This window comes from Lepidothrix coronata, unplaced genomic scaffold, assembly GCF_001604755.1.
Source record: "Lepidothrix coronata isolate B3197 unplaced genomic scaffold, Lepidothrix_coronata-1.0 Scaffold267, whole genome shotgun sequence".
NCBI lineage: Eukaryota > Metazoa > Chordata > Aves > Passeriformes > Pipridae > Lepidothrix > Lepidothrix coronata.
Genome location: NW_016690447.1, coordinates 205,978 through 220,700, shown reverse-complemented (window position 1 = coordinate 220,700; position 14,723 = coordinate 205,978). Strand labels below are relative to the sequence as shown.

The 14,723-nt window shown below is 53.8% G+C and overlaps 2 protein-coding genes across 2 annotated transcripts; both read left to right on the top strand.

Annotated features, from left to right (window-relative positions):
• Positions 1-396: 396 nt before the first annotated feature.
• PIRT (phosphoinositide interacting regulator of transient receptor potential channels) lies at positions 397-813 on the top strand. Its single transcript, XM_017835946.1, has one exon. It carries the CDS (start codon positions 415-417, stop codon positions 811-813), a length of 399 nt encoding a protein of 132 aa, XP_017691435.1. The 5' UTR covers positions 397-414.
• A 13,339-nt stretch (positions 814-14,152) lies between these two features.
• TMEM238 (transmembrane protein 238) lies at positions 14,153-14,516 on the top strand. Its single transcript, XM_017835932.1, has one exon. It carries the CDS (start codon positions 14,153-14,155, stop codon positions 14,378-14,380), a length of 228 nt encoding a protein of 75 aa, XP_017691421.1. The 3' UTR covers positions 14,381-14,516.
• Positions 14,517-14,723: the final 207 nt, after the last annotated feature.

Below are 14,723 nucleotides of genomic sequence, written 5' to 3'. Positions count from 1 at the left end.
CCAGCCCTGCCTGCAGCACCCTGCTGTTCCCCTGGAAGCAGCCAAGAGCCCGGGGAGGTTCCAAGTAGTGGGTTCCACCACTGGATCCCTGTGTGAGCTGGGAGCTGGTGAGCTGGAAGGTGTAAGGACAGGGACGGGGACTGCAGGAGTCCCACTATCCATGGCTGGGCAGTGGGACTTCACAGGCATCTTCTGTCCAGCCTATCTGCAGGCCCCCATTGCCAGCTCCTACATTCCATTGCTCTCACAGGTGTGATGCTCCTCGTTCCCTGCAGTGACCCACAAAACCTCCTCCACCTTCCTTTGAGTTGCACTTACTGGTGACCAAAAGGGAAGCACCTCCATCCTCCATCACTTGCCCGGCTCTGCTTTCTCTTTTGTCCATCACAGGTCACCTCCTCAGACCCCACCACCATGGAAATCCCCCCCAAGAGCCCTGATGGGAGCGAGAGGTCTCCTCCCTCCAGGGAGCTCATCACCAGTCGCACGGGGAGCACCCTGTGCATGAGCTCCCGCAGCGAGTCCATCTGGACCAGCACCTCCAGGAGCAAGTGGGAGATCTACCACAAGCCCGTGATCGTGGTGTCTGTTGGAGCTGCCCTCTTCCTCTTCGGGACAGTCATCATCATCCTGTCCTGCTTCCTGAACGATGAGAAAAACGTTTTTAAAATGTCTGGCCCGGCTTTCCTGTCCCTGGGGCTGATGCTGCTTGTTTGCGGTCTTGTGTGGATCCCCATCATCAGGAAGAAGCAGAAGCAGAGACAGAAGTCACAGTTTCTACAGAGCCTCAAGTCCTTCTTCTTTAACCGCTGAGAGCAGCCCAGGACCTTCCCGGGAAGGTTCCCCTCCGCTCTACCAAGTTGTGCTGATTAGCCATAAAAAGAAACACGTTCTTGTACTCTCCTAGAGGATTTCATCCCAGTAAGTCTCTTCCCTACATGGTTTCCAGTGTCAAAATGAACTTTGTATTTCATCCAAGTAATGTCAGAAAAAAAGGGAGCAGGATTTTCCAGCTGAGCCCAGCAAGGCAGTTCCAAACTCTCTGTGTCATTGGGTCAGTGAGTGACCCAACAGCACATGGTGGGGAAAGCAAAGCTCCCAAGTAACGTGGGCTAAGGCAAAGCTCCAAAGTTACCTGGGCTAAGGCAAAGCTCCAAAGTTACCTGGGCTAAAGCAAAGCTCCAGTTACCTGGCTCCCCCCAGGAGCTTCTGCAAGATACATCAGCAGAGAGGAGCCCTCTGACTGCAGAGTGTGAGCCAGGCTGGTGTGAACATTGCTGCAAACTGCAGTTTGGGTGGAGAAACTGAGAGGCCAGATGTGGTTCATCCAGAGGTAGTGAAGAGGAGAAGCAGGACAAAATAGTTCCAGATCACTTTGTATCAGAAGAGGCCACCACAATGGGCAGTACACATCATCAGAGCTCAGGAGAACCAGACGTGATGCCCATGGCCAGAACATTCCTGTCATTCCTAGAATCACAGAATTATTGAGGTTGGAAAAGAATTCCAAGCCCATGGAGTCCCCCCTGTGCCTGATCCCCACCTTGTCCCCCAGCCCAGAGCACTGAGTGCCACGGCCAGGCCTTCCTGGGACACCTCCAGGGTGGGGACTCCAAACCTCCCTGGGCAGCCCCTGCCAAGGCCTGACCACCCTTTGCAGGAAGAAATTCCTCCTGATGTCCAACCTGAACTTCCCCTGGTGCAGTTTGAGGCCGTTTCCTCTTGTCACTTCCTGACCCCCACCTGCCTACACTCTCCTTTAAGGTAGTTGTAGAGAGTTGTCCCTCCTGAGCCTCCTTTTCTCCAGGCTGAGCCCCCCCAGCTCCCTCAGCTGCTCCTGCTGCTCCAGCCCCTTCCCTGTTGCCCTTCTCTGGACACTCTCCAGCCCATCAATGTCTTTCTTGCAGTGAGGGGTCCACTGACCTGTCACAACGACTGCTGGGCCACTGGAGCTCACTCCATGCTGTGTGGGGTGTTCCCAGGCTGTATTTGTTGCTCCAAAGGGTCAGAGTGAGGAGCAGCATCACAACCATCATGTTCTGGGTGTTTAAGGAAGGCTGTTCCCCAAGGCCTGCAGGGCCAGACCCGTCTGACAACATCTGTCCATCTGCACTGGTGGTGTCTGTCAGAGCCACCCCTGAACCCCAACCATCAGCCTGTTGGTGCCACCAGAACTGGACCACAGGCAAGAGAGACATGTTTGTTACCTCCACCCTGCCTTTAATAAATGAGTGCCTGAGACAACTCACCAAGGAAAGCACGGATCCTTCCTGCACGGATTTGGTTTCATTTTGCATTTTCAGCAAGCTGGAATTACTTTAAAAGACAAATTTGGAACAGAAATTCTCAGTCTGAAGAGCTGGGCTCAGTCTGGACAGTGAGATCTGGGTTGATATAAATAGGCCCAAAATGTCCAGGGTTCAGGCACTGATGAGAAGCTGATGTTCCAGAAGTGCTGATCCCATCTGGATCCTCAGCCTGGCGGGACCCCCCAGCACAGCAAGCACTGGCTCAAAGGCCCTGGCCCCTGCTGTGGGGTGAGAATGTGGTCAGTGCTTCAGAAGCAAAGAGAAACAGAGAAGAGGAGCCCCCACCAAGCTGCCCTTTGTAGTCTGCACCTCCACAGGGAAGCTGAGGCACCCCTGCTGCTCTTCCAGATGCTGTGGGAGGTGGGGAGGTTGGCAGGGGGTGCGTGGAGAGAACCTGAATGTGTTTGGTTTCAGATAGACAGGGTTTAATAACCTCCCTCAGCTGCTGATGAGAGGAAGCCCATGTAAGCCCTCAGCTTCCTCTAACCCAATATCCCACATCTACCAACAGCTCCCAAGGAGCACTGGAGGAAAGCACAGGGAATGGGATGTGCAGACAACAGTCCTTCTCCTGGTTGGTGCCCAGCCAACTGCAGCTCAGAGCCAAGGCAGAGTCAGCTCAGCCCCCTGTTTAACAGCCACTGACAGAGCCAACACAGCCACCTCCTTCTCTTTTGCCCCCTTGTTCGGATCAGTTTGTGCTTTCAGTCTCTGCAACATCCTGGAGCCACAATTCCTCCCAGCTCCCTCATTTGCCAGACAGGCTGGAAGCTCTGCACAGCATCAGGAGGCACAGCAGAGGCAGAGGGGCCCAGATCCTGCAGCTGCAGATCAGCAGACACCCAGCAGGGCAGTGACAAGGGACACGTGTCCCCTGTCACCCAGGCCCATGCCCCTGCAGCTGTGGGAACTGTGCTCGGGGCTGAGGGTTGATTCCTTCAGGAAACACGGAACCTCCTCCTGGCAAACTCGGGTTGAACTCCCTTATTTCTGAAACTGGTGCCACACCAGCATTTCTGCCAGTAAATATGGTCCAAGATGCCCACGTCCCAAAGCATTTGGGCTTCCACAACGTGGCTCACGGGGAGCTCAGGCTCACCTTGCCCCTGCTGCCAGGCTGCCCCCAGTTTGTGACCAGGGCTGGGCAGTGCCACATGCCTGGAGATCCTTCCACCAGTGTGGGCTGAGCTGGAGGTGGCATATCCCATCCTGGCAGCTCACTCAGCTGGATTAGGAGGATTTGAGCACACACCCTTTGCCCCAGGCTCAGCCTGGCCCTGAGCTTTGTGTCCTGGGGGTGCAGATATGTGTCCCTGCCAGCCAGTGCCAGGTTTGGGGGTGTCCCAGGTGTATGTTCTGGCCCCAAACCCAGCAAACCTCTGTTCCTCAGCCATCGTTGTGTTGTTCCAGGCTTTGCCTGTTTTTCCAATCCTGCCCTGGCAAAAGGAGCAGCCTCTGCTGATTTCACTGCAATGGCCAGAGGATACTCACCCAAAATTCCTGCTCAGGGGCAGCTGCAGCCAAAAAAACAGATGGACATCAGGACTCTGGAGGGGGAAATCATGGAGCAGCTTGAAGAGCATCCCCAGGGTCCCAGCTGGATGCAGATCTGGGCACAGGTAGAGTCCTAAAGCTGTACAGGCTGGAAGAGGCACCTGGAAATGCCTGTTCAGCCAGGGCTGGCTGTCCAAAGGGATGTGACAGAACTCCCTCCTAAAAGGCTTGGAGAGAGGGAGCAGGGGTCCTGCTCTCTGTGCCTCATGGCCAGGGATAAGGAGATGATCAGTGAAATGTTAATATGATAAGAAGTCATTGAGACCAAGAATTTAATTGGATTCCAGGCTGGTCATTTATAACAGGAATATTAGGTTTCATTAAAAGAAAAATTTCCCAAGGGACTTGCATGTGGCTGCTCTGGTCTCCTCTTTGCTCTGTGCCTGTGGGGAGAGAGGGGAGGCTGTGGGGGGAAGGGTCTGGGGCAGAGGAGGGGGTGGTACCCTCTGGACAGGGGGGCTCACTTGGGACAGAGGGAGATGAAGAGAGGGGCAGGGGCTGCAGGTTTGTCTGGGTGCTGTCCCTGTGTGCTGGGTGAGGATCTCAGGGCTGGGGGGCTCAGTGGACACCTCTGTGGAGGTGTGAGCAGCACCAGGGTGGCACAGGAAGGTGCCTGGCAAGAGGATGGAGATGCCCAGGTGATGGTAAAGGCAATAGCCCAGGGATCAGCTGAGGAGGGGTTTGCAGGTGGATCTCTATCACTGGCTGCCCAGATCTGTGGCAGGACAGGGAGGGAAAGGGAGAGGAATGTTAATTGAAAGGAAAGTCAGATTAACAGCCTGGAGATAAGTGCAGGTGGAATTCCAGGAACAAAGTGATAACTCTCCACTTTATAACACAGGGTGTAAATCCTGGTCACTGCTGGGAAGGTGGGTGGACTTTGGATCGGTGCTCCCAACCCTGGGAATTCCATCACTCTCTTGAAATGAGCTGGAGCAACTTAGGGAAACAGAGGTGCAGGGTGTCCTGAACTGCTCACAAGGATTCATTAGGAGCTGACATAAAATGCTTGTCCTACTGTGGGCCAGGAAAACCCCCCAGGGCTGATGAGAGGTGAATTCCTGCCTCTGTGCTGTGGGACCAGTGAATCTCTACCTCCCCAGGATGTGGGAGGCAGGGAGTATCCATGGGTTCAAAGTGGTTTTATGGACAACAGATAGAGGAAGAGACAGCAGAAGCAAGAGAGAAGAATGTGCCCTCTAACTGTGGCATAACAGTGGTGGATGCTGGAGAAGTCCACAGGGAGCAGATGCCAGGAGGGACTGGGCCCACGTGTTGTCTCCTCCTGCCACTGCTGGAGTCACCACAGGACCTTTGATCAGAACATAGGGCAGTTCAGGCCTTGGGGCTGTTCCCATGCACCTACAAATCACTGTTTTACACTCCCCAATATTCCCCTTTGCTCCCACTGAAGCCTGTTTGAATCCCAATGTGATGCTTAGGATCAGGCCAAAGAAAAACATGGGTAAAGAGAGGATCAGTTTTCCAGCAAACATAACCATGCCCAGCTCTCACTAAAGCCAGTTTGGATGTGATCTGCCAGCTTCCCTTGGTCTATAAAAAGAACAGGAAATCCATTAGAAAAGTCATTATCTCTGCAGAGCAGTCCAAGGAGGAAATATTTCCCTGCGTCTCAAAGGTCAGCCCAACCAACCAGCCCAGCAGGCTCTGCTGGGGATGACACCCTGCTCTGGGGTGGCTGACCTGCTGCTTCATTCCTGGGCCTCAACAGAAGCCAAACCCCCCAAAGATGCTGCACAGCCATGTTGCAAACCTCCCTCTGAGGATGCTGAATTATGGTTTATCTCCAAAGCCTAAAGGGGACTTGAGGGGACTTTGAACAAGGGCCTGGAGTGACAGGACAAGGGGGAATGGCTTCAAACTGCCAGAGAGCAGGGTTAGATGGGATATTGGGAAGAAATTCCTTCCTGTGAGGGTGGGGAGGCCCTGGCACAGGTTGCCCAGAGAAGCTGTGGCTGCCCCATCCCTGGAAGTGTCCAAGGCCAGGTTGGACGGGGCTTGGAGAAACCTGGGATAATGGAAGGTGTCCCTGCCCATGGCAGGGGGTGGAAGGAGATTGTCTTTAATGTCCCTTCCCACCCAAACCATTCTGTGACTCCCTGACCTCAGCTCACACTGACTGGACTCATCCCTGGTGCAATCAGCAGATTTCTGCTGCTGGGAATCCACCAACATTCACCCTCCTCCTCCAGGGATCAATGGTCCAGCTGGGGAAGGCAGCAGGTGGCCACTGATGTCTGTCAGCACAGGAATATGTTCCACTGACAACTTCCACCACTCTTTCATGGTAATAAGGCCGAGGGCTCCTGGGGCCACGAGGGCTGATACCCCAAGTTCCTGCACCCTGAAAGGCTTCTGGTGCTTCTTCCACCTTGGGGAGCAGATGACATGCCACCAGGATGAGTTGCAATTGCCCATCCCTCCTGAAAGCACCAGCCTTCCCTGTCTTTAACGAGCCAGGATGAGAGTAATAACTTCAGAGGACTCTCAGTGCTCACAGTGAGCTTGAAATCCTACAGAAACCCCTTCCTATTTGCCACGAGGTGTGAGGCACAGGGAAACTATGGAACCAGCTCAGATTTACACCATAGCACCACTGAGAAAGGCACAGGAAAGCTGGAAGAGGTGGATTTGAGCAAACATGCCCCAGCTGTGCCCCTGAACCCTGCTAAGGGAGTGGGACTGTCACTCAAACCACAGCAGAGTGGGTGGATCTGGTTATTTCTCACCCAGCTCTGGTCCTGCTGTGCCCTGGGTGTTCCAGGGTAGGAAATGCCTCTGGCCAAGCTCAGACATGTGCAGTTCCATGGCTGTGTTCCCTTTTCTGGAGCTGGGAATTGCAGCACCAAGAGTAGATGTGTTTTTTCTCCTTTTTTTTCCTCTCCTTTCCCCAGCTGGAATATCAGGTTGCACAGAAATCGGCACCGAGAAAAAACCTGTTTATTGCCAGTGCTCTGACCCAGGGGATTCAAAGCTCTGCTTCTCTTCGTGCAGCAGCACTGGTGATGGTGAAACTCCTGCTCCCTGTGCTGCAGGGTTTGCAGCACCCAGACCACCGTGAACACTGAGGGGCTTCTGAGACATCAGTCTCCAACCCAGCCCCCATTCCAGCATCCCTGTGAAGGAAATAACAGGAATTCCAGCCTGCTGGTGCAGCCTGGTTTTAACCCAGACAGAACCTGAACTGAGCCTCAACCACAGGGGTGGAGGGGCTCCCAGGACACCACCAAGAAGTAGTTGAAAATATGTGTGTGTGTGTGTGTGTGTGTCCCCTCACCTCATTTTCCTTGGTCTCAAAATCTGCTCAGGCCTCATTAGGGGTGATAAAACTTTCCATCCCTTTCCATGCTGGAGCATCCTGGGTGTGCAAGAGAAGAGCCAGGAGGGGCCAGGACTGGTAGTTCAGGTCCCCAGCTGTGTGTTGGGCTGGGCCACAGCCTGAACATCTGGCATGGGCAGCTGGACAACCTGTGTCACCCCTGTGGAAGGACTGGGGGAACCCTAGCTTGCCCAGAAAGCACTTCCCTGGGTATTCATTTAACCAGGAGCCTCCTTTGACACTTCTGAACCTCAGTATTTAACCTGTCTAGTCTAAACTCCATCCCTGGGTGGCTCAAACCCTCTCTGGTCCAGACATGGCCTTCCCAGCACGTGCCAGTCTGTACCATGAAGGCAGGAAAGAAATTCAGCTTCTCCACATCCTTCTTGTCCTCACAGGCTCTTGCAAGGGGGAACTGCATTATTTGCAGCCTTGCCAAGGCTCAGCAGCCTTGGTTGGAGCCTGAGCTCACCTGGCTGAGGAGCTCCCAGGAGACTTTTGCTGCTCTCCAACAGACGTAGGAGCCAAAAACCCCGAGGGACATGAAACCTCTTGTGCCAAAAGCAGCAGAAAGCAGCAGAAAGCAGCTTTCCCAGCTCTGCTGGGATCAGTGCTGAGCTGGGCCCTACAGGTAAATGGGAAGCAGATCACCAGGTTTGCCCTGTGTGTGTGGCATCGCCTCTGCTCCAGCAGGACTGGTGACATCTCTGCCTGAGAGACCAGTGATGGGTCCTGGTGGCTCCCAGTTTAAATACTCTCTGGGAAAAGCTGCAGCCCAGTGCAGGCCACTGACTCTGGTTTCCCAAGTGGCCACAGCCACTGTGTGGTGCAGAGTTCCCCCCTCTGCTCGTGGGGAGGGGGTGTCAAAGGTCTTTCAGGTGTGTGGGGGCTGCCCCAGCCCTGCTGGACCCGCAGGTTTGGGGGTGTGGGGGGCTGAGTGTGGGCTTTGGCCCTGCGTTGTCCTTCAGCAGGGAACCTGCAGCCCAGTGTGGAGCTGCCCTGCAGGAGGCAAGGCTGGCATCTGGGTGCACTTCAGTGGTTCTGAACCCTGCCAAGCAGGGCAGGAGGGCTGGGATTTGCCCATGGTGGCACTAAAGGAAATGTGCCACCCTGAATCAATACTGTCACTAGATGAAGTCACTCCCTGGGTTGGAAAGAAACCCAAAGCCTTCCAGAAGTTTGTCTCCCATTAATGGTTCAGAAGACTGAAACAATGAATTTTGCTCCAAAAGTACTTCAAAAAGATCAGTAAACCCTGTGTACCTCTTCTGCCTTTTTCTAGCCCAGTTCTGCCGTGGCTGGAAAGATGATGTGAGTGGGAAACACGGGTTCCTGGAGCTGGCCCTGAGCAGGTTTGCAGAAGGATGTGGCAAGAGGGAACCAGTTCTTCCCAGGGGACAGTGAAGTTGCTTCCCAAGTATTAGTAGGGAGCAGTCTGAGAGGACAGATGGAAGTGGTCTGACAACATCTTTGGCTGAAGGGAACCAGCCCATCCATGTTCAACTGCAGCATGTGAAGACAAACCAGGCAAGGAGCCTTCAAAAATGTGTCCTGCAGTGAAAACCAGCTGAATCCCTGTGCCATGGGCTGAGCTGGCCTGGAATATCTGCCCAGGGGTGAGGAGGAAGAGGATGGGCAGCACAGTGCAGCTTGATGGAGCAGCCCAGGGTTGGTTCATGGTGATCCTCAGCCACAGCTCCACAGGGCTGAGCCTGCAGTGGGGAAAGGCTCAAGCTGCCAGAAATGCAGCTCAGCTTTGGCAGGGCTGTGCAAACTCCCTCCTGTGGCACAAGGGGACTGGTTTCCTTCAAGGTCAGCACATCCCTGTGGGGCTGGAGCGTTTTGGGGTCGTGTCTCAGCTGCAGGACTTGTGTCTTGAGGAGAGAAGCTGCTCTCTGAGCACTCACCTGCCAGGTCTGGGGGAAGGAAGAGCTGCCTGGATCAAATGAAAGCAGCTCAGAGCAATTTATATTGAACTCCTAGGACATCTCTCTGGGGAGGAATGGTAAAACCAGCACCTCCCCCTGCAGACACTGAGTGATAGATGCTGAGTGATTGTACCTCACATACCCCTCTGGGGAAGGAGCCCAGGCAGGAACAGCACTGAGTTAGGGAAAGCTCCTTTCTCCAGCACACCTTCCTTGCTGAGCCCCAGCTGCTGCTGCTGCTGCTCTGGAAATCATCCCACAGAGAACAACCCTGCAAAACCTCCCAGCACGAGGGGCTTTAACTCACACTCCTTTAACACACACCCGGGGGTTTAACTCCCCCTTCTACTGAAAGAAACCCCCCCACTCCACAAGGCCCTGCCCAGGTCAGCTCAGCCCACCCAGCCCTGGTGCAGAGGGGTCCAGCCCCCCCTCCCAGTGCTCTGTTCAGGGCTGTGGAGGCTCTATGGCAGCAGAAAGTAGGATCTCCTAACACCCCCTGGGAGCAGCAGCAGCAGCAGCAGAAGATGCTCCTGAGGACAAGAGAGAGGTGGAGGAGCTGCATTTCTCTGCCTGCCTTCAGGAAGCCTTGCAGATCAGGCTGGCACGTGCTGGGAAGGCTGTCACTGGACCAGAGAGGGGTTGAGGCACCCAGGGATGGAATTTAGACTAGAGAGGTTAAATACTGAGGTTCAGAAGTCTCAGAGGAGGCTCCTGTGTGTCAGGAGCAGTGTCAGCATTGCCAGGCACAGCTGTAAAACCATCCCAGCAGGTTCAGCTGGCTCAGACTCACAGCCCCAGGAGCTGAAGGGCTGAGCAGAGCTCCCAGCAGTGCCCCGGGGCAGCTCCTCTCTGCTCCTCCACCCACCTCCCTGGTGCCATGGGCTGTGCCCAGTGCTGCCTTCCCTGGGCAGCTCCTTCCGATGGACGCACGTGTGGAGCTGGGATTGGGGCAGCTGAGGAACACTCTGGAAGTGCTGGATATCCTGGCCTGGAGTTCCCAGCCATCCCTTCCCTACCCTGGAGCTTCAGAATCCTAAATGAACTTTTAATTTTTTTTTTATTATTACTTGGTGGTGGTGGGGTGTGTGTGTTGGATTATGGTTTTTAAGGATTCATTATTGCTAAATTCATTTTGCTGGCTGTAGTTACTAAATTGTAGTCAGGGGTCCTTTTTCAAAATCCTTTCTTGGAGAATTTTACTGAATATAATCCTTTATGTACAAATGCAGGAGTTATTAGTCCTTAGTTATACTTTAAAATTTGAGAGTGGTAAATTGACCATAATAAAATTTGGGGGTTTTTTTCCAATGTATGGTGGTGTTTTGGATTTCAGATTTGATCTTTAAATGATCAAAACCAAAGCAAGCCAGAAGCTGCCTCAAATTGTGCCAGGGGAGGTTATAGGTTATATATTAGGAAAATTTTGTTCACTGAAATATGCTCCCTGGGGAAGTGGTTGAATCAGCTTTCCTGGAGGTATTTAAAATACCTGGATTTAAAAAACCCAGGGTTTAGGCTGTATTTGGGTGGGGGAAAATCAAGCAGAACTGGAAGGAGGGTTGTGATTCATCCCAACCCCAAACACTGCATTAAACTTGGCATAATCCATGAGCACACCAGCCCAGAGTGGGACCCTGAGGGCTGCTCTGGGCATGGGGCAGGTCCTGACCAACCTCCACAAGTTCTCTTGCTCTGCTTTTCATTCCTGGGCTACCTCAGGCGTGGGATGCAGCCTGGGAGAAGATTCTTGGCCTGCTCTGGTGACATCAAGGTGGCACAAGCCTTTTGTGGGGCTGCACACACCTGGTTTGACCTGAGGCCCTGCCATCAGACCCATCCTTCCCACTGCTCTGGAGAGTGCCCGTGGTCTGAGTGGGGTTCCTGGGGTGCTGTGCCCTCTGCCCCACATGGATAATGCCTGGTGGGATCAGGGATCAGGCTGGAACGGACAGAAGAGCATTGAGGCATCTTCTGCAGCTCTGACACTGCAATAAAAACTGAGTGTGTGGAATTACAGACTGGTTTGGGCTGGAAGGACATCTGGGTTGAGCCCAAGGTTTTAATGTGTGCAGGTGGAGCTGCTGATGGAGGTTATGACTGAGGACTTCCCTGACATCTTCAGGGAGGAGATGGCTGGAGATGCCTCTCCCCAGGGCACTGTCACAGCCCCAAACCTGACAGAGCTCAAAGAACACTTGGACAACACTCTCAGGGACAGGGTAGGATTGTTGAAGTGTCTGTGCAGGACTAGGAATTGGACTCCATGATCCTTGTGGTCCTTCCAGCTAAGAATTTTACATGATTCTATGATTTCTGTCCATCAGCCAAAGAATTTCCAGCACCCATGGGCAGCTCCAGAGGTAGGAGGAGGAACTGGGGGTTGTCACAGCCTGGGGCTTGGGATACCAGAAAATTCAACATCAGGACAACGACCGGTGTAGGACTTTGGGTGGGTTTTTGCTTCAGGAGTTCTATTTTTACTTCCAAGAAGTCACTTGTCTGCACATGATTTTACTTTCTAGACCTGCATTAGTTTCTAAGAGCAAAGTGACCCTGCAGAGAGATCAGAAAAGGACCACCAGACAAAAACCTTTCAGGTGCTTCTCCCTCTCTGCTGGACATCCTCAAAGAGGACGAGGGAGGTGCAGTGGTGGAGTCCAAAAGGGCAGAGGTATGTCAGGTCCACACACGCTGTGACAACGTGCCCTGGGAGGGGAGTCATTCCTGATAAGGCTGAGAAGCTGCTGTGGCTCCTCCTGGCAGACCCTCCCGTGTCCTTTGGGGCTCCTCCTCCCCTACAATGACACAAAACACCTATAAAATACCTACAAAAAGACAGAGCTGCCAACTGCAGAGGGCTTTTTTTCAGGTACTCCTTCATCACAGCTCCATCAGGTCTACTTTGGGGCAGGTTGTGCAATCAGCATCTTCTCTGTAGAGCCAAGGTGGCAATCTGGAATCAGTCACTTAATGCTCCAGGCCAACTCTTGGCACATGTTAATGCCAAAATTTCTGGTTTAGGCACCTTGAGCTCTGTTTCCAACCTGGCATTTGCAGGACAACTGATGAACCTTTCAGAGGCAAGAAGGTAAAATGAGCTCACTTTGGTTAAAATGAGAACTGAGCCCAGTGGGTTGTGGCTTTACCTCTCGGATCCCACTGTGGGGTGGAAAGGTTTGCAGGGTCTCCTCAACACAACAAAACCAAGGAAACCAAAAGGGAAAAGAGGCCTGGGGAGAAGAGAATGAAAGAAAACAACCAGAAATAAGGAGGGAGAAAGAAAAGTCTTTGGGGGATCAAAAACTGAAAAAATACAGGAAGGTTCCAGCAGGTCCAACTCAGCTGAAGGTGCTGAGAAGACCATTTGGGAACTGAAGACTGGATTTGATAGCAGGGGATGGTTTTTTATCTGAGCACCCACAAAGACAAATTTCAGAGCATTCCTGCAAATGAGGAGATCAAATCCTGAAAGAAGCTGAACTTCCCTCCAGCCCTCTGGTAATTACTCCAGAGCTCATTCTGGGCTGGCAAAGCCAGGCCTGAGAAGGTGATAATGCCTGAATAACAGATAAGTTATTTATTTGTGTATCTAAAGCCTTCATTGTCCAGCCAAGAGGAAATAAAAATATCTCCTGGATCAGGCAGAGCTTTGCCATTGGGAGGGAGCAGCACAGGAATGGAGGGCTTGCCCAGTGCTGTCTGTGTGGGCTGGGTGAGGCTGGGAGACAGGACCAGGGCTGTGCTGGGCACCCTCCTCTGCCCTGTGATTGCCCTCTGGGACATGCACAGTGGGGGTGCCAGGCAGGACCTTGGTGACCTTTAACACCTGGGATTCCCTGGGCAGCAGAGGAGGCAGGGAATGTCCTCCATGGCCCTCAGCCATCACCTCACTCATGGATGAGCAGTGGGGGGGCTGCCCAGGTGGCAAACAGGCTCTGGATGCCCTGGTTTGGCGAGGAGATGAGGGAGAACACTCCTGATGTGAGACATGCCCTGGAGCCAAGGCCACCCCCAGCAGATACCTGCAGCTGGGCCCTGCTCCAGCCCCTGACAATGACCTTGTCCCCAACAGCCCTGTCCCAAGTTTGGCATCCTCTGGCCAAGAGATGGGACAGGCAGCTGCCACCCCACAGCCTCTGCACTGTCTTGGGATGCCTTTCCCAGAGCCAAGGGCTCCCTGGGAGTGCTCCACCTCCCCCAGACTTTCCCTGTGTGTCAAACATGCCCAGACCAGGGAAGCAGGAGAGGGAAGATGCTCCCGGTGGCACATCCCGACCTGGGAGGAGAGGGTGGAAGCCCTGGATCCCACAAAGCCATACTGGGTGTGCAGAGACAACCCAGGAGCTCTGGGGACTTTTGCCTTGTTTGCTGGTTCATCACTGCCTTGCTTGGTTCCCATTTTCGGGGTGGGCAGTGGCACAGGTTGTCTCATGTGGGACTCTCCAGCAAGACCTGCCTTTTGGAGGTGTAGCAAAGGTGTTGTATTTCAGTTGGTGCTGTTCAGTTCAAAGTATTGTATTCCAGTGCCTCAGTTTACCTATAAAGAGAGGGGAATAGCAGGATGTTTCCAGGCTGCCAGTGGGATAGCAGAGCCAGTATCCTGCAGCCTTCACTGGATCCTTGCACGGCAGGTGCTGCCCAAAAGTGACCCAAAAAAGTGACCCAAAAGTGACCCAAGGTGCCCTGGATCCCAAATCACAGCACACAGCCTGGCTGGGGGCTGGGTCAGGACCAGAGCTGGACCTTTTGGACACACGAGGTGTGATGCACCCACCCCTGGGTGTCCTGGGGGTAGGTCCCTTCCCTGGAGGGTTCCCATGGAATGGGATCCGCTCGGGGCCGGGGCCATGAGAGGGCCATGAAAGGGTTAAAGCTGTATCGTGTGCTCCCTCCCAATTGCTCTGCAAGGTGTGTTATGACATTTGTACTTCCTCTTGGCAGCCCGGGAGCAGAGACAGCGGGAGGGAGTGCAGGGATGCTGCCAGCCCCTCCCTGAGGGTCTCTGTGGGGGCTCCACCATGGGCCCCCTCAGGCTGCTTGCCCGCTGTGCCGTGTTCGCCCTCGTGGCCCTGCTCTGCGACTTCGCGGGGCTCATCTTCCTCCTCCTGGGCATTTTTGCTCCTATAAGCTCCTGGGACTTCTTTGTGTACGTGGGAGCCCTGCTGCTGGCCTTCAGCCTCCTCTTCTGGACCCTCTGGTACACCTTCAACATCGAGGTGCCCTTCGGGGAGCTGGGTTTGAGCTGAGCCACGGCAAAGCCAGAGCAGGAACTTGCACTCGGAGGAGCAACATCACGTTCTGGGAAGATCCGACACGTCACTCAGCTGGTGAAGAGCATCCCAAAAAGACCAAAGGGAAGGGTCTGATGGTTCTCACAGCATCAACCAGCCAGATGGACCCCCAGGGGAAAGGTACCTGCAGGGATGCTTTGCTGGTGTTGCGGAATGCAGAGGTCCTGTCAGGGCAGCCAGACCTTCCTGCCGGTGACAGGCACTGCCAGGAATAACACTAGAGTTTAAAATGCTCTGGAATGGATTAATGAAGGGGGGAAACTTGGGTTGGATGAGATGAGTCTCTGGATGAACCTGG

What these genes read in the sequence shown, in the direction of transcription:
- PIRT (XM_017835946.1), top strand. Translation starts at nt 415, where the DNA reads ATGGAAATCCCCCCCAAGAGCCCTGATGGGAGCGAGAGGTCTCCTCCC.
- TMEM238 (XM_017835932.1), top strand. Translation starts at nt 14,153, where the DNA reads ATGGGCCCCCTCAGGCTGCTTGCCCGCTGTGCCGTGTTCGCCCTCGTG.